The sequence below is a fragment of the Symphalangus syndactylus genome, chromosome 11 (assembly GCF_028878055.3).
Source record: "Symphalangus syndactylus isolate Jambi chromosome 11, NHGRI_mSymSyn1-v2.1_pri, whole genome shotgun sequence".
NCBI lineage: Eukaryota > Metazoa > Chordata > Mammalia > Primates > Hylobatidae > Symphalangus > Symphalangus syndactylus.
In genome coordinates this window covers 118,960,292-118,979,343 of record NC_072433.2, presented here as the reverse complement: position 1 = coordinate 118,979,343, position 19,052 = coordinate 118,960,292, and the positions used below count along the sequence as shown (strand labels likewise).

General features: G+C 45.5%; 1 protein-coding gene across 12 annotated transcripts in view; it reads left to right on the top strand.

The window, feature by feature from the left end:
* The window catches only part of ACSL6 (acyl-CoA synthetase long chain family member 6), a 115,189-nt gene that overhangs the window by 87,931 nt on the left and 8,206 nt on the right, over positions 1-19,052 (top strand). For 5 of the 12 annotated variants that reach the window (XM_063612992.1, XM_063612994.1, XM_055299361.2 and 2 more), the window contains 11 exons: positions 515-588; positions 2,399-2,476; positions 3,830-3,964; positions 4,372-4,506; positions 5,586-5,681; positions 7,043-7,115; positions 9,218-9,306; positions 10,718-10,834; positions 14,584-14,727; positions 16,656-16,757; positions 17,674-17,745. In XM_063612992.1, the coding sequence (XP_063469062.1) occupies positions 515-588; positions 2,399-2,476; positions 3,830-3,964; positions 4,372-4,506; positions 5,586-5,681; positions 7,043-7,115; positions 9,218-9,306; positions 10,718-10,834; positions 14,584-14,727; positions 16,656-16,757; positions 17,674-17,745 (1,115 nt within the window). Of the gene's footprint in view, positions 1-514; positions 589-2,263; positions 2,342-2,398; positions 2,477-3,829; positions 3,965-4,371; positions 4,507-5,585; positions 5,682-7,042; positions 7,116-9,217; positions 9,307-10,717; positions 10,835-14,583; positions 14,728-16,655; positions 16,758-17,673; positions 17,746-19,052 lie in introns of all 12 variants that reach the window. The other 7 variants (XM_063612998.1, XM_063612996.1, XM_063612995.1 and 4 more) reach the window with 3 other exon arrangements.

Here is a 19,052-nt window from a genome sequence, read left to right as displayed (position 1 = left end):
AGGAGCAGGCAGGAAGGGCTGCCCAGCCTTCTTGGATCTCCAGCCTGGCCTGAGCCTGGGGCCTTTCCAGGTGCCAAATGCAGCAGAGAAGTCCTCTGCCATCAGAGTTGGCTGCTGGACTCAGGAGACCAGCCCCACTCAGGCCCAGGTACAGAGCCCTTGCTGTACGTAAGGGGACTGGGGGCTGAGAGCCTCTGCTCCTGAAGGAAGACGGGAGAGGATAAGGCACAGACCACAAGCAGCTGACCCTTCAGGCCTTGAGGCACCCCTCCTGTGCAGCCATGTCACCTGTCTCCTGGTCCCATGCTGCTGGGAGCCTAATGGTAGGCTATGTCTATAGGAAGTCGGTCCCTGAAGCAGCATTCATCTGCCTGTAAGTCTAAAGGTGGCTGAAGACAAAGGCCACAGGCTTGGGTGGACAGCCTGGGTGTCTGGGACTGCCAACTTGGGCACTGTTCTCAAGAAGTGGCCCTTGAGTTTCCAACTAATTTGACTTCTTGCTTTCTTTTTATAGGGAACCCAAAAGGTGCGATGCTCACCCATGGGAACGTGGTGGCTGATTTCTCAGGCTTTCTGAAAGTGACAGAGGTGAATAAAGTAGAATTACTGTTGCAGGTGTCTCTTGAGGACAACCTCAAGCCTCAGAGGATTTTTTGTATTTGTTTGTTTTCTTTTTATTTTTTTTTCCCTGATATAATCTGGGCTGCCATTCACAGGCAGGAGTTTCTGTTCTTATTAGAGCATCCCCACTTTTACCATCACTTTTCACTCCAAATACTGAAATGATCCATACATGACAAATATTCAGTTGATTTCTGGGAGTACTAAGATCCCAGAAGGAAAAGCATGCAAACCTATTTTTCCTTTCTTACTTCAAATAACTTCGAAAATTGATATACCTATGGTTTTGTGTGTACCTTTATTTAGAAAGTAATCCTTAATAACTTGTTTTTCGAAGGTCAGGGTTTAATTCAGTCATTTTGTGTTTAAGGACTACTAGAGTCTGAGAAACAACGGCAACTGCTAATTTATAAGGCTGTACTTAAAGGTAAATCTAAAAATCAAAAAAGCTTTGATATCTTGGCCTGACCAAAGCATGTTAGCATTTTATAACTGGCTAACAAAGGAGGACTTTTCCCACAAGTGGTGAGTATGTCCTGCAGTTTCCTTCAGCATAAAGGAGTGTATCTTTTCAAAAAAGTTTGGCTTTTTCTCCACTGTGGAGAGAGTCACCCTCCACATTCATGGTAGATGGCATTATAGAGTGTGTGCCCCAAACGCTTAGTAGAAAACTGTGAGAGACAGTTTATTTTAGTAGAAAACTGTGAGAGAGAGTTGGTGGCTGAACCCAGGTCAGGAGCCAAGGTTTGCCCAAGCTGGCCCAAAAGCCAGCACAGGAGAGTGAAGGCCTCTGCAAAGGGGTGGAGAACAGGGAAGTCCAGCAGAGGAGAGCACCTGGAGGCACAGCCCATCTGGATCCCAGGCCTTGTGCAGGGCTGCCCTGGCTGGAGTAGCCCCTGTCCCTATGGTCAGTCCCATCTGTGAGATGTGTCCTGGGCCCTCCCTTTGCTGGCGGGGCACAGCAGGGCTCCCTGTCAGCGTTCCCTTTAAGGCCCTGGTTCCAGGGATGGCTTGTGAGGCCAGGCTCAGCCAGTGTTTGGGATTTGGCCTTGTCTCCTCCTCTGGCTGGGGCTCGTACCCCAGCCACAGTTGCCTAGACTTAGGAGTCTCTGGGCCCCTTTCTCTGGAAGGACTAGAAAGTGCTGACTAGCCAAGACCTTCTGAATCCCTGCCCAGGTAGCCCAGGGATCCTGGAGAAACGGGCTGTGGGGCAGGTCCTGCAGGTGTGGGGAGGAAGGGGAGAGAGCCCGGCTAGTGCTGACTGACTGCAAGTGAGGGGCAGGCCCTCAGACAGGAGACTTCCCTGCGGAGCCCACTCTGCTGGTTTCTGTGTGCTTCATTTGGCTCTTTGCTTCTGCAGATAACCTAGACCCACTGACGCTGCGACCTAACACTCCGCTTCCTATGCTGCCCTGTCTCTCTGTCTCTTCTCTCTGCACCTTCCCCCTCCCTCTCTCTCTCCTTCTCTCTCATTTCTTCTCTCTTTCATCTCACCTCTCTCTCTGTCCTCACCACTCCCATTCCCCTCCCCCTCTTCCTGTTTGCCCTCCAGGATCATTTTCTCTTTATTGTTTTATGATTCTCTTGTCGTCTTCCTGTCAGTGTTTCTTTCCTTTCTGTCTCCCATGCCCGTCGCCTGCAGAAAGTGATCTTTCCGAGACAGGACGATGTGCTCATCTCCTTCCTGCCTCTGGCTCACATGTTTGAGAGAGTAATCCAGGTAAGACGCCCACCTGACTGACCGGGCCTTGCCTGGGCTCCTTCTTTTTTCTTACAGAGTCAGTGGGCTCCCACTTGTGCGGATGTGCACATTTCCTATTTGCCTTTAGCACACATGTTTGAGCGAATGGTGCAGGTAAGGCCCTGGCATCAGGGAGGCACACTCTGTGCCTAGAACCCATAACCCTAGCGGGTGTCACTTGTCACAGGTGGCATGAAGTAGGACCAAACTGCCCTGTCCTCAGAAGGTACCATAGGGGTCAGAGGGCTCAGAGGACTTTAGCCTCCCCACTTGTCCCTCCTGGGAGCATTGTTCAGGGAAGCCCCCAGGCCTGCCCTGTCTTACCCGTGGACACACTCAGCTGAGAGAGACCCCAGCTGATAGCATCTTCTCGGGGAGCATTGCAGCTTTGCAGAAGGGCTTTACCATTCAAACTGTGCAGTACAGCTCCATTTATGGCCAAAACACTTATATTCCATAACTTTTACAATTCACAAACTCCTAAAAGACAAAACAAAAGAGTAAAGTTGGGGAATGAAACTGGCATGGCTCCTCAGGCTGCAGATGGGGACTGGCCTGAGGCTGGCCCTGAGACAGGCCTTGTGGAAGTACAGAGAGAGTGGGAGGAGGAATCCATATGTGATTATGGAGACAAGGAATTCTCCATATATGTGTCACTCAAGCGACCAGTGTATGAAAAAACTGTGTCTTCTAGGCCTTTCCCATTTTGCCTTGGGGGAGGTCTTATGTAATAGTGCAGGTAAGGCCCTGGCATCTGGAGAGCATGCTTTCCAGCTTTCCAGACCTGGATTCAATGCCAGCAATTACTGTAAATTAGTTTTGTGACCCTGGGCAAGTCATGTAACCTCTCTGAGCTTTGTGTTCCTCACCTGTAGAAATGCCACTTCCCTTACAGGGTTGCTATGAGCATTAAAGAAAGGAGCATATATAAGGCCCCTGGTGTACTCCTAGTCCCATTAGGAACCAGCCAGGGGCTCCCCCTTGGCCTCCCACTAAACAGCACCCACAGCCAATTTCAGCAGCATCTCCAGTACTCATGGGGCCTACACACCTTCACCTTCCCAGAATTCCCTGGGGAAATCCAACAACTCTAAGACCTGGAACAGACCCATTAGTAGGCTGTAGTACATCTCAAAGACCTGAGTCCCCAGGGAGGCCCATGTCCAGGGTTTGGGAGTAGGTGAGGGGGCACACGCCAGTGAGAATGGCTGCTTTGGCATCTCCCAGAGGCTCAGGATTCCACTCCATCTTCTGCTTCATCTCCTTGTGCCTGAGTGGGACTTAGTTGGAAGGTGAGGGGATGGGGATCACCTCAGATGGCATTTTTCAGTGTCTCATGGCAGCAACCAGAGCTGGGTCAGTGGGTCATGGGTGCCCTCCATGTAGGGCAGCAGTTTGGACAGCTTTGGACTATAGCCAGCAGTGACCACCCTAAGGGAATCCTCCCTTCCTTTCCTGTCTTTCCAGTCTGTCGTCTATTGCCACGGAGGGCGCGTTGGCTTCTTCCAGGGAGACATCCGCCTCCTCTCAGATGACATGAAGTCTCTGTGCCCCACCATCTTCCCTGTGGTCCCACGACTGCTGAACCGGATGTACGACAAGGTGAGTTCTGCAGGGAGTCTTCAGCCAGGCTCAGGGGCTGCATATTTGCTTGTTTGGACAGGGTCTGGAGCCCCAGGCAGGCTTTCAATGCTTCCACCGCCAAGTCCTGGAACTTGCCTCCTGTCTTGTAGTTCCTGACTCTTTCTCATTCTTCCTTCTCCTGTTTTCTTCCTATTCTCCAAAAACCCCTGTGGAAGAGATTTTTTTTCAGGAACTTCCATCTTCACAGCATGCCTGGACCCTGGCAGTGTTAACCTTCAACTCAATGTCACACATTCAGTGACCTCCTACAGGGGTAAAATGGAACATGGCTTCTCTGCTGGCCAGTCTGGGCCTTATTCCTGGGGGATATGTCTAGAAGTGAGACATTCAGGCTCTGACAGCTGCTTCCAACTTGTGTTCCTCAGATCTTCAGCCAGGCAAACACACCATTAAAGCGCTGGCTCCTGGAGTTTGCAGCAAAGCGTAAGCAAGCCGAGGTCCGGAGTGGAATCATCAGGAATGATAGTATCTGGGATGAACTCTTCTTTAATAAGATTCAGGTAAGAAAATGAACAAGTGATTATAGAGTGACACCTAAGTATCCAACGGGTGACCTTGCAGGAGAACTGGAGAAGTTCATCCCAGTGCCCTGTAATCATGTGAAATAATAACTCATTTGCTCATGAAATCAAAGCTTAAGCTACGATTGAAATTTTAAACTTAGACATTTTTGATTTTTGGAGATACGTTACATTTGAGATGAGCAAGAAGAAAACCTACTATGGATAGTAGGTCCCTTGATCTCCGCAGGCAACAGTGTGGCTTTGCCCTTGGGTAGTCAGGTCAGTGCTCCACTGAGAAGCTCCTGGGCCCTGAAGGTTCTCTTGCCCCTCCCTATAATCCTGGCCATGGTGGCTCTCCAGCAGCATGGTTCTAGCCAAATGATTCAAAATCTTCTTTTTCCTTCCTGTGTTCTGTCCCTTTAATATCTCCCACACCAGGCCAATCTTGAATTACTTATTTCTGTGCCTCCTCAAAAGTTTTCAAGCTCTGCATTATCCAAGGAATCTGTGGTTAATTAGTAGCATTATTCATTTTTTTCTTGCTACTCTATTTTTAGTTATGAAAATTAATATTTAAAATATCTTGGCTCAACTTACATAAACAAAGTGTTTCAAGTATTCTTTGTCCCCAGCAGTACATAGTAAATAAAGCATGGTATTAATTTATACATGAAAAAAGGCAATGCCATTAAAATGGAAATTGGAAGAAATTGTCCTAAGTAATTGTTTTGGATTCTTGTCAATGATGGGAGAGTGAGGGAACAGCTGTGTATTTTAAGGAAAGGAGAAGAACTAATATTATAGAATGCCACCCAGACTAATGGTACTTATCTCAAAAGGCATAAAAGAATTGGTCATATGGTGGATTGAGTTGCAGAGCTGATTGTGTTTATCATTAGGAAGGGGAAGGAATTTCCTCAGCTCGTGTGTTGTACAACCTCAGGCCTTCTTTCTGATCCCAGCCCTAGCATCCAAGTAGGACCTAATTGTTGGATGTTGACCTTGGATGAAATCCAGATGGGCTGGACACCATCTCAGACATCACAAAATTCAGCAGCTCTTCTTTCTTCCCACAGGCCAGTCTTGGTGGGTGTGTGCGGATGATTGTTACTGGAGCAGCCCCAGCATCACCAACAGTTCTGGGATTTCTCCGGGCAGCTCTAGGGTGCCAGGTATTGTCATTGTGTGTCCTCCCTTGGGAACAGCAGGAAGTTCGTTAGGGCAGGAAAACTACTATACCCTCTACTGCTCAGAGAAAGAACCAGGGGAAAAGATTTTTGTGAGACAAAAGCTCCCTCCTCTGAGGAGGAAAAAACTCAGAGCCAGTGAAAACCAGGATGGCATTGCCACATTCTGGAAAGCCCAGGTTTATCCACTCTGGGAAATTCTTTTATCTGGACCTTTGGAAGTTTTTCACAAAGGGCAAAGGGATCAGACAAACCATAGATAGATCATCAATGTGCTGGAGAATCTGTACCACACCTATACTGCATCTCTACCTGCTTCAGCCTGCAAAATATCTTGCAACCCAGAAAAGGAGAACAAGGAAGAAAGCCCATTTATGTGTTATTTGATCTATTATGTTTTATCATCTCTAAAGTTTATTTCTTCATTTTCCATTCAACTCATATTTATTAAGTTTCTGCATATGTAGGGTATCATAACGTGGTTGTGGCTGACAGATTTGAAGTAAAGTAGACCCATCTTTTTCATAATTGTGCATGCTTACATTTTTCTGCTTTAGAAGCCTTGATCTTTATTCACTGTGCTCCTATTCCACATCAGCATGGCCTGACCACTTCTAAAGGCAGACCCTCCCACATGGTGTATTCATGCAAACAGGTGGGCCTGTGGAGGGGAATAGCTTATGGAGCCAAAATAAAACACAGAGTAGATTTTAAAATGTTTATTTTTAATTCATTATTATCCGGATGAAAAGTAGATCCAGTGGTTGAAAATAGGTCAGAAATCTTTACCCTAAACTATATAACCTTATCTACTAAGTGTCTGTGATAAAAATAGCACTTCTCACGCCTGTAATCCCAGCACTTTGGGAGGCTTAGGCGGGTGGATCATGAGGTTAAGGAGATCGAGACCATCCTGGCTAACACAATGAAACCCCGTCTCTACTAAAAATACAAAAAACTAGCCGGACATGGTGGCACGTGCCTGTAGTCCCACCTACTCGGGAGGCTGAGGCAGGAGAATGGTGTGAACCCAGGAGGTGGAGCTTGTGGTGAGCCAAGATCGCGCCATTGCACTCCAGCCTGGGCGACAGAGTGAGACTCCATCTCAAAAAAAAAAAAAAAAAAAAAAAAAAAATAGCACTTTTTGTAACTGAATGTGGCCGTGCTTGTCGTCTATGTTCCGTTTCACCTGGAGTTATCTACCTCCAGAGCACCTCCCTCCCTCCATCGCCCTGATCATGAAGCAGTCAGACACACTCAGTGGGAGGTTAGCTGTCTGAAAGGGGTGGCCAGTCAGCTCTTGGAGGGTTTGTGCCCACAGTGTGGCTTCTGTGTTTTGTTTGAAGGTTTATGAAGGTTATGGCCAAACTGAGTGCACAGCTGGATGTACCTTCACCACGCCTGGCGACTGGACCTCAGGTAGGACGAGCTAGAGATATGGGACTGGCTCACAAGGCACTGCGGAGTAAAAGCAGCCAGCTCTCAAACTCCCTCATGGAAAGTAAATTTGCATGGGTACTTAGGAAAAAAGCAAAAGAGATAGAAGAAAAACATTAATGGTGGTTATGTCTGGATTGTGGCATTGTGAATCTGTAAACACTGTTGAGGTTTTTCCCTTTTTTATTCATCCTTAGCGTACTGGAAGAATCTGGTCTAAATTTGGTGAGTAATCCATGGGTTACCCACTACAGCCCTGCTTTCCCTTGGCCCTGAAGGGTGAGTCTCCTCAGAATGAGGGTGTGGATGAGAGCTGTTCCTTTTTGAGGTTGCCGCTGCCTTTGAGACATTGATATCACAGGAGAACGTAGTTCTCAAAGAGCCTCTAAAATGGCCCTTTAAGAAACAGTACTCTGGCCACTATGAACCTGCCTGTCCTTTACACGTCATGTCCAATTCATAGCCTGCTTCCTTCATTCTAAAATACTGTAAGCAAGGCCATGTAGTATCTAGAATCTATAAAAATGCAATATACTGATATTATAAACATTTTTCCATCTGGAGTTGTATCTTGTGATCTATTACTTCTTTTGTGCATAACTTCTATTTATTTATGAAAGAAATAGGAAAATACTAAAACCTGTGACAAAAAAAAAAATGATCTCCAAAGGTGGTTCCTGTGGAAGATCTGCCAGCAGCAAAGTGATTAAATAATTTATTTACAAAATAGGCTTTATTCAACTATAATTTTAAAAGACAGGACTAAGGAAAAAATGCTTCCATACTTAGCTTGGCCAAATATGATTTCAGTTTAAAATCCACCTATCCTGTTTCTGCTGACTATCTCAAGGTACTCTGAAAATAATATTGCATTAAACAGCATATTTCTTTCACATGCACATCATCCTAAAATTTTCCAGTTTGTAGTTGAGCAAACTTAAGTACAAAGAGTGGCCCCAGGCTTGGAGAGGAAGTCAGCATCCGGAAGGATTCTTTTGCTGAGTGGTTTTCAGCAAAAGGGGAAACAGGTCTGTAGTAGGCAGCCCATGGATTACCCACCAGATGTAGAGCAGATTCTTCCAGTATCTACCCTCATGTATCCCTTCCTTTTGGACATGTATCTCTTCCCTCTCAAGTCATCCTTTATATTTTCCTATGTAAACACTGCTGAGGTTTTTCCCTTTTTCAGTTCACTCTTAGCATAAAACTTGAAAAGGTTTTTTGCGTGTAAGGATAGATATCTTTGAATAGTTTTGTCAAAGATTTGACAGCCTCTCTTTTAAAAGAGAAACCAAGGTGGTAAGCCTCATTTTTCATATACGTGGCTCAATTTTCTTTCAGGACCTTGGCTAGCATCTGCTTAAAACCCCTCCAACTTGCCAGTGAATTAATTATCTAACAACCACGATCACTAGAAAAATGACTTAGATGTAATTTTGTGGTAAATTTGACCAAGAGAATTTTGAGTCTTATTTTCATAGGGCAAGTTTCTTCGTCCCAGCTTTCCATTCCTTTGTTATTCAACGTGTGGTGTGGGACCAGCAGCAGCATCGCCTTGGTACCTGTAAGAAATGTCGAATCTCAGGCCCTGTTCCAAACCCACTGAATCAGAATCCACAGCTTACGATTTCTAGATTTCCAGCACATTAATCAACAGTCTGATGGCTAGAGGAAAAGCAATGATTGCTATATTTTATGATCCCCAAACCAAGATGTGTGATCTGACAATGGGGAAAATGATTTAATGTGGGCACCATTGTCAAAAGTCTTGACCCTGTGGTTGATGCCCCCTACCCTACCCTACCCAGGACCCTGTGCACATTGGTGCTGGGCCAGGTGTGCCTGTCCTGCTCATTAAGAATCAGATGTAAAACAAATGCCCAGGCAGAGGTTGGCCTTTGCTTTCTCCAGAACTTTGTTTTATTACCAACACTTGCCAGTAACAAATGCCTCTTTAAAGGTGTGTTACTTTCCATGCATAATTCCCCACTTTGGCCACTCAGAGATTTTAAGGGGCTTGGAACATCTTCAGTGCTAAAACGGATCTGAACACTAACAAATGCCATCTTGCTCCGGTGTTCCAGGGCACGTAGGGGCGCCACTTCCCTGCAATCATATCAAGCTCGTTGATGTTGAGGAACTGAACTACTGGGCCTGCAAAGGAGAGGGAGAGGTAAACAAGGATTTAGCCATTCATGCCTGTGGCTGCTACATGTAGTGAGTAAAAACAAACAAGAACAGTAGGGATGGAATGATATTCCTTTTGCCTTGTGTATAAAGTCATTTTAAACTACTGATTAATTTGACTCAGCTCAACTGAGCATCTCCTCTCCTGTTTATGAGGCAACCAAGAGCCAGTGCTGGGACTGAGCTGGTCTAAATCAAGATTTGGAATTCCCAGACTTTTAAATTAATTAATTTATTATTATTATTATTATTATTATTATTATTTGAGACGGAGTCTCGCTTTGTTGCCCAGGCTTGAGTGCAGTAGTGTGATCTCTGCTCACTGCAACCTCCGCCTCCCAGGTTCACACCATTCTCCTGCCGCAGCCTCCCAAGTAGCTGGGACTACAGGCGCCCGCCACCACGCCTGGCTAATTTTTTTTGTATTTTTGGTAGAGACGGGGTTTCACCGTGTTAGACAGGATGGTCTCGATCTCCTGACTTCATGATCCGCCCACCTCGGCCTCCCAAAGTGCTGAGATTACAGGCGTGAGCCACCACGCCTGGCCCTTGATTAATTAAATTTTTAATAGAGACAAGGCCGTGCTCTGCCACCCAGGCTGGAGTGCAGTGGCGTGATCATAGTCCACTGAACTCGAGACCATAGCCTCGAACTCCTGGGCTCAAGCAACTGTCCTGCTTCAGCCTCTCAAGTAGCTAGGACCACAGGCATGTGTCACCATGCCAAGATAACTTTTAATTTTTTTTTTTAGAGATTGGGTCTTGCTGTGTTGCCCAGGCTGATCTTAAACTCCTGGCCTCAAGCAATCCTTCCTGCCTCGGCTTCCCAAAGCACTGGGATTACAGGTGCTAGCCATCATGCCCAGCCCCAAATTTTGTGAAAATTCATTTTTTCCCCTAACTGTGTCATGGCCTGCTGCTGTGTGATCTGTCCCAGCAGAAACATGACCCTTTACAAATAGGCCAGATGGAGTAGATAGAGCTGGCCTGTACTTGTTCATTCCATGGGAGTGAGTGGGAATGATTGCCTGTTAATGGGGCAGGGGGCTGAAGCATTCCTGGTAGAATCAGCCAGCCATCAATATCTATGATGAATCCCCATCAGGTGTCACAGAGCAGCATGTGGCCAAGGCCAGAGGGCTCCTGAGGGAGAAGAGGTGACAAAGGCCTAGAAGGTTGGGGCAGGGGAGAAAGATGGGGAGGATGTTGCTTGACAGAAGACAGGAGAAAGTTCAGATGGCTGCTGGCTGTTCCTCGTCCTCTGTTTCCATCCCTGCCATATCCACAGTGGCTTTCGTGATGGATAGTGCACCTTATCTCCGTATGCCTGGTGACAGCCTCCCATCTCCTCATTCCTCATGCTGTGGCTGAGAGAAGCCATGGTTTTTGTCCCATAGATATGTGTGAGAGGACCAAATGTGTTCAAAGGCTACTTGAAAGATCCAGACAGGACGAAGGAGGCCCTGGACAGCGATGGCTGGCTTCACACTGGAGACATCGGAAAATGGCTGCCGGTGTGTACGTTTGGAACCACAGAGCTCCAAACATTTTGGCGGTGGGAGGGTGTGTGGTCCGGGTCACTGAGGCAGGAGTCTTCTCCAAATCCCCCCTGACAATGACTCATTCAGGAGCACCTCTGGGGTCTGGGGGGAGGCTCTTCCTTCTCTGAGCCCCAGAGCGTCTTCCTCTTCTCACTCCATCTCATGAAGGTGATGAGGGACCTGTGCAGGTGGGTGTGGCTGAGGTCTTGGAGACTGAATTCCTATCCTTAATGGTTCCCAGAAAGACATCTGACAGTGTGTGGAATCTGATGTGAAGCAGGAGGAACAGGAGGTACATGTCTCTAGGACGTCTGAGAAGGGCAAGGCCTGCAAGCCCTCCAATGCTGGCCCCCAGCCAAAAGGTGGCACTGAGTGAAGGGGAAAGCTTGGAGACAGGCGGGAGAATGCCTTAGTTCCTGTGGCTTTGCCAGCAGTTGCTCACGTAACCTTGAGCAGAGCCTCATCCCCCTCTGTGGCTTCACCTTGACTCACTTACAGAACAGGAGAACAAGCCTTCATAGCATTCCTTGGCCATGGCCCCCAGCTTTTAGCCAAAATCACTTTGCCTCATTCTCTCATTTTTAAAATAGGGATCATAACGTTGCTTACCTCTGAAGTTATTGTTGTATTGTGCAAGATCTGGACTTTATCCTTTATTGTTTATTTATGAAATGGAGTCTCATTCTGTCACCCAGACTGTAGTGCAGTGATGAGATCTTGGCTCACTGCAACCTCCACCTCCCAGGTTCAAGCGATTCGCCTGTGTCAGCCTCCCCAGTAGCTGGGACTACAGGTGCCCACCATCACATCTGGCTAACTTTTTTGTATTTTTAGTAGAAACAGGGTTTCAACACGTTGGCCAGGCTGATCTCAAACCCCTCACCTCAAGTGATCTGCCCATCTCGGCCTCCCAAAGTGCTGGGATTACAGGCATGAGCCACTGCACCCAGCCTGGATTTTATCCTTAAAAAATGTTTTTAATAAAAGAAAGAAAAATAAAGTTATTTTTGTGAGGAACAAATGAGATTATGCCTGCAAAGCACTTAGCACAGTACCAGGCACATAGGAGATGCTTAGATGAATGCTTTGACCAGAAAACGGCTGTCACTGACACTGAGAACTCTTGCCTGGAGCAGCCCACCCCAGGAGCCTCTGCTGTGTCTTTGGGAAGTGCTAAGGTTTGGGTGGACATTTTGAGGTGTTGAGTTAATGAGGCACGTGAATGATGTTGAGCCCAAGGGGGGGCCGAGTGGGCTGGTAAATGGATCTGCCCCTGCTTGGGCCTGTGTACTTCCCTTTGAGAAACCTTCATGCCTGCCCCAGACAAAGATGTATCTCCAGTGAGTGCCCTGGCCCAGGGACTCTGCTTAGGGAAGATATGCATGATTAGACAGTTCCCAACCCAATGTGATGGGCATGAGCTGGGGGCACACTGGGGGCACACTCACCTTGGGAGAGGCAGAGGAGGACAGGCACCTACTGCATCCAAGTCTTAGGATATGAGTCATGTTTCAAGAGGAGGGAGTGGGAAGGACAATCAGGGCATGATAGTAATATATGCTGAGTAGAGGCACCAGACATGCGAAGCAACTAATTCCAACTGCAGACCCATAGGTGTGGAAGAGAGAGGCTAGAGAGGTCAGCAGGCCCTGAACATCTGCAGAAGGTAGATTGTCCTGTCGGCTCAGGAAGCTTAGGCTTCAAGCCCCCTCACTTGCATCAGCCCCTTCCAAGGCCCTGCACTTCATTTTACCTAGATTTTCTTAAAGAGGGCCCTCAATATTGTAAAAGCTTGAAGTCTCACAAATCCCTGGATCTGCTGCTGATGCCCTGTAACTTGAATGAAACCATCCACCATTTAGGGGGTAATATCAAGCAAATAAATGAATTCATCTAAAGCACTTAGTGTTGTGCTTGAGCACAGAGCCTAAAGTTGCAGGCAGGTAGTCTGTGAGAGTCCATTTTTTAAATTATTATTTTTAAATGATTTTTGAAATTTAATTAAAACTGATTGCAGCTTTTGAGATACTTACTTTTCTGTATTTCTCATGTAAAGCAAATCATGCATTCTTGACATAATTCTGCTTAACCATGATGTGACTTTTTAAATAATATTTTTCCTAAAAATTGTGTGTGACCTTTCCATTTATATTCACAAATGAGATTGATCTGTAATTTTCCTTTTATATACAACCCTATTATGGTTTTGTTGTCAGCTTATTGAATGAGTTGGTAAATGGGTTTTTTCCCCGTTTTTTGGAAGAGTATGTTCAAGCTTTGAATGATTCATTCTTGAAACTTAGGTAGAAATCATCTATAAAGACATTTGTGCTTTTAAAAATGTTATTCTGAAATCATGTTAAGTAGATCAAGGAGTAAACATAGTCTTCTGGTCCAGAAGGATCGGGATTCAAATCCTGGTTCCCCAACTCCTAGCTGTGTGGCTTTGGAGGAGTTAACTAAGCTTTCTGATCCTCATTTTCCTCATCTGTGAAACAGAGGTGGCAACACCCAGCTAATGGACCATGAGGATCAAATAAGCTGGAGTAGGGAAAGTACCTGATGTCTAGCCTGGGTTTTGAGCAAAACAGAGTCTGCTTATTTTTCTCTTTTGGAGAGATTGCTCTGGCACTGGCAGATCAAGCAGATGGAGTAGAGACAGAGTGTGTGCAGAAGTCCAGTCAGAAAGTGGTTTTGCTGGGAGGAGGTGGTGGATATGAGATGGATTTGTGAGCAAGGACAGGTGAGTCTGACCGCTGGAGATCCCAGGAGAGGCAAACAACAAAGTCATCTCCAGGTTTGAGGTTTGGAGGCTGGGGCAGGCTTGAGAAGCTTGGTCATGAATTTCATATAGGAGCATGTTACATCCTCTGAGACAAACAGCCTAGTTTTTGAAGCATTCCAAGGGTATTTGGGTTCTGGATCTGGAGCTCAGTGAAGAGCCGGAAGCTTGAACTGACTTGGGAGTGACCAATGAAGAGAAAACGGGGTGGTTACTCCAAGGTGCATTGTCAGTGGAGGTGAGGGGAAAGAGGCCTACCTAATCCCCTTGGAAGCTCAAAAAGGTCGAGGAGAGTCAGGGAGGTGAGGATGGCTCCTGGAGGCCAGTGGCACCATCACTCCCTGTCCAAGGAGGTGACCTGCCTGCTGCAGAAGTCCTACAGGGGCCTGGGCTCCTAGTGACATCTGGCATGTCAGGTAGGAGTCACATGGGCTCTGTCAGGTCTGTGCTATATGCCAGGGGATCCAGAGGCTGCTCTTTAGGGGTGGAGACAGTAGCTGGGCAGGAGACCTGAGTGTAGTCTAAGGGAGTGATGCTTAAGCAAAGATGCTGGTGAGAAAAAAGGCAGCTGGAGCAAGGGTGTGTGCAAGAGGGGTGCCCTGATGGAAGGGCGGTGGGCCTCCGAGAAGGAGGAGGTGAGGATACCTGCTGCTAGGCATGAGGGTGGCAGTGGTGGGAGGACTGTGTAGGGGGCTAACTGCTGAGGGGAAAGGACAGTGGATGCTCACGGCCCAGCAGAGCTTGGATGCCATCAACCTGCGGTGCACAGTGGTTCTCTCCAGGAGCCCTGCAGCTCCCTAAGAGTAGACACAACAGATGGAAAACAAATTGGGGTGGGGTCTGCTGGGTGGGGTAGGGCAGGGAGTTAGGGCACTGAGGAGCAAAGGCTTCAGGCTTGAGAGTGCCATGTTCTTATAAAGCTGTTTGTCCAACTCTACAGGCAGGAACTCTTAAAGTTATTGATCGGAAAAAGCACATATTTAAACTTGCTCAGGGAGAATATGTTGCACCCGAGAAGATTGAGAACATCTACATCCGGAGCCAACCTGTGGCGCAAATCTATGTCCATGGGGACAGCTTAAAGGTGAGGCCCCTAGGCTTCAGCCCTCCCACATATCCTGTGCATGCTGAAAAACCCAGATTAAACATTAACCTCCAATCAGACACCAAGATTCTCCTCTGCATTTTAAAACATGAGAGAAAACTCCTTTTAAAAGGAGAAATCTTACTTATAGTTTGTTAAAATGTAATTAGGTCAAGTAAATTGTCTGAAGTAGTACTAATGAACATTCCCATTCGTTTTCACTTATGCTCTACTTACTTCCAAGGATTTTTGAGATAAAATACTAGAGCAAGATTCAGGGTTTCTACTGTTTTTATTTTTATTTAAAAAATTATTAGTACTATTATTATTATTGAGACAGGGTCTCGCTCTTTCACCCAGGCTGGAGTATAGTGGCACAATCATGGCTCACTGCAGCCTCAACCTCCCTCCTGGGTTCTAGCCATCTTCCCACCTCATCCCCTTCCCCCTCCCTCCCCATCCCCAATAGCTGGGACTACAGGTGCATACCACCATGCCCAGCTATTTTTTTTTTTTTTTAATTTTTAGTAGAGAGAAGGTCTTACTATGTTGACCAGGCTAGTCTGGAACTCCTGAGCTCGAGTGATTCTCCTCCTGCCTCAGACTCCCAGAGTGCTGGGATTAGAGGCATGAGCCATCACACCTGGCCTATTTTGATTTTTTTAATATGCAAATGAAGTTTACAAATTAATGAGTGCTGCAAAAAAAATGTACTAATGGTACTAATACTAATATAGGTTACTAGGATTCAATTATTTGGAGGAGTTTTATACTTATTTTCCTTTCAATATTATTTGGATTTAAAGTCAGAAAGATCGTGAGTATATTCTATGATATCTAAGATATCAAATATATTCGCTCTGTCACCCAGGCTGGAGTGCAGTGGCACAATCTCGGCTCACTGCAGCCTCTACCCCCAGGGTTCAAGTGATTCCCTTGCCTCAGACTCCTGAGTAGCTGGGACTACAGGCGCCCACCACCCTGCCTGGCTAATTTTTTTTGTTTTGTTTTGTTTTTTTAGTAGAGACAGGGTTTCACCATGTTGGCCAGGCTGGTCTTGAACTCCTGACCTCAAGTGACGTGCCTGCCTCAGCCTCCCAAAGTGCTGGGATTACAGGCGTGAGCCGCCATGCCTTGCCCGATATCAAATATGTTCTGTACTATCATTGCATTTCTATAAATATTATGAATTGTTTTCAAAGAAATGCTTTAAAAATCAAAATAGCCTGGCATGGTGGTTCACGCCTGTAATCCCAACACTTTGGGAGACTGAGGCAGGAGGATTGCTTGAGCCCAGAAGTTCAAGACCAGCCTGGGTAACGTGGTAAAACCCTATCTCTACAAAAAATACAAAAATTAGCTACATGTGGTGGCGTGCACCTGTAGTCCCAGCTACTCGGGAGGTTGAGATGGGAGGATCACTTGAGCTCAGGAGGTCGAGGCTGCAGTGAGCCATGATCATACCACTGAACTCCTGCCTAGGCAACAGAGTGAAACCTTGTCTCAAAAGAAAAAATAAACAAAATGAAGGAGTCTTTCATGAATGAAGATTGTATTAATGAAACCATTTCAACGTGGTTTGGTAATCCTGGGAAACATTTTGGTTCATAGAATTTGGATCAGAGAGTTGTTTGCTCAGCCTCCTAAAGATGTGCTGATTTGAGATTGGCATGAGAATCAAAGGTGCATATCAGTCTAACTTTACTGATTCTTAATGTCCTTATTTTTTCATGTAAAACTAGGGGAATATATCAGAAAATGAATGGTATGATATATTGGCAGAAATGTTTCATGAGATCAACAAATGTTTTATAAACGTATACTTAGTTTTTGAAAAAGGTGGAGTCTGAGAATATTAATGCTGGACCACAAATAACCACTTTAAATGCATTTGTTGTGACTGTGTTCTCCTTTGGTGAGCACTACAGGCCTTTTTGGTAGGCATTGTTGTGCCTGACCCTGAAGTTATGCCCTCCTGGGCCCAGAAGAGAGGAATTGAAGGAACATATGCAGATCTCTGCACAAATAAGGTTGGTATCTTGGGGCTGTCTCCTGAAAGATTACTGAATGTTTTATGATACCACGTAATGAGAAGACAGAAAAGCTGTAGACCAGTGAAATTTGAGCTCATACGGAATTTCTAACGTTACTTTATACATAGCGGGGTTTCTAAACCAGCGATTTGTCTTTTTGTTACTGAAGAAACTCATATTTCTTCTTAGAAAGATTGACAAACGTTTGGATTTTAAGCCAAGAGACATCACAGAAAGCTTATCCAGCCCTGTTGCTTTGTGACTTAGAGGAGAGTCCAGGGAGGGTGGGAACTTGCCCAAGGTCACACAGCTGGTTAGCAGCAGAGTCAGATGCTAGCATAGGCTTTCTGACTCACCTGCCATGCTCCCTCAGATGTAAGGTGGTTTTTGTGTCTACTGGGTGTAGACAGCTAGTCATGGAATAGAAAAAGGAGCACAATTCTTCCTACTTAGAGCATTAGCTATTCACACCTTCCTGAAACCTTCTAATGGCACATCTAGAACTCTGTGGAGGAGGTCGCCGTGCTCTGACTTAGTGTAGCCCCTTGAGTCACACGGTCCATTTCTTAGTAGTAGCCATAGACTCTCCCTCTCCTACTGGACCCTGGGCCCTGGGCTCATCTAGGGTTAGCAAGACTCACCAGGCTGACCAAAAGGCTGCTTTAAAAAAAAAAAAATTGAGTGGTCCCTTAGCCCATTCATGGTCACTCCTTTGGCCATTTCAGGTACTTACTTGCCTGATGAGAGGTGGTAATTGGAGTGCTGCCAGGGAGTATCAGCCTCAGTTGCAGGCTGTGGGTTAGCACATGTTGGCACAATCATCAGTTGCACTTTACTCAAAAGTGTTGTTTCCTCTACCTCCATTTTGAAATGTGTTCTTGTCTTGTAATTTTTCTCATATGGTTTGATTCAGGATCTGAAGAAAGCCATTTTGGAAGATATGGTGAGGTTAGGAAAAGAAAGTGGACTCCATTCTTTTGAGCAGGTAACTGTTACCTTCCCCATACTCATTACAGCCCTTTAGGCAGTGATGAAAATTAAATTAACCCATGGTGACCCTGACCTAGATTCCTGACTTTTCGTGGTGTGGCCCGCCAGCAGGCTGTGTACCAATGGACCCCTGAAGGCCTGTTCCAAGCTGCCTCCTGAACCAAAATAGGTCACATGTCAAAAGAGATTGCACTCGTCCTTATAATTACAAACTTTAATAAGGCTGAAATAATACCCTAGCTGTCACTAGTAAATCATGTGTACATGATCTGTCTTCCAAGCTTCCTGCATTACCACAGATGACAGTCCTATCTTATTTTTATTTTTATGGGGACCGTCTTCTTGGCTTCAGCAGACAAGCTTACTTGTTAGGAGGCCATTGGAAAGATTGGTCTCCTCGGGCCAGTGATCTGTCAGCCCAGCATGCCCTCTGTAAAGAGGAGGAAACAATGCTTTGGGACAGGACACAGCAGTCTTCCAAGACTTTTTTTTTTTTTCTGCAAGGTTGGGTTCTTATTGTAATTGAGCTCATAAGCATACTTAGTCTGACTTACATATACCATTTATACATCCTCTTTTGTCAAAAATTCAAAGAGAAAAATGCTTCAAATGGAAAAATATTAATATACTGATTTTTAAAATTTCCTTCTATTTAAAGTAATTGTTTTTCATAAGATAAACATTTCATTAAAATAATTGTTTTTCATACAAGTTTGTTTCCCCAAATTTAGTGACGGGGTCTTCAAGTTTGACAAGAATCTTTAAATTTTGTGTGTTCACTTAATAACCTAAAAACATTTAAAACCAGCTTAAAATATAAAACTCTTATAGTGCTTTAATTTGCAATTTAAAAAAGCATTTTCATGGATTAAAATTTTAATTTTTTAGTTTCAAACTATGGAAATCTAAGCATAGATTCAGAGTCTAAAAATACTGTTTTTCTTTAAAAATAGATCTTTATATTAATCCATTTTGAGAAACACTGCTTTACCCTCAACTGTCGGTATGTTTTAGGGCAATTTAGGCCTGGGTAAATAAATATTTTTTAAAAGTATAGAATCTGAGGCATTCAGGCAAGTTACATTTATCTTTCTAAAAGAAAAAGGTCAATGTTGGCATAAGAACTGACTTCATTGCCCTTCCTCAGTGGGGAGTTGTGTGATGGGATCCTCTGTGATCATGTAGGCCTGGTTGGTCTGGGCCTATGTGGATTTGAAGGGCTGACTGCAGCCTAAGTGCAGTTCCCGCGGACATCCCGGTGCATTCACAAGGCCCGCATGCCCCCTGCTGGTGTTTGGATGC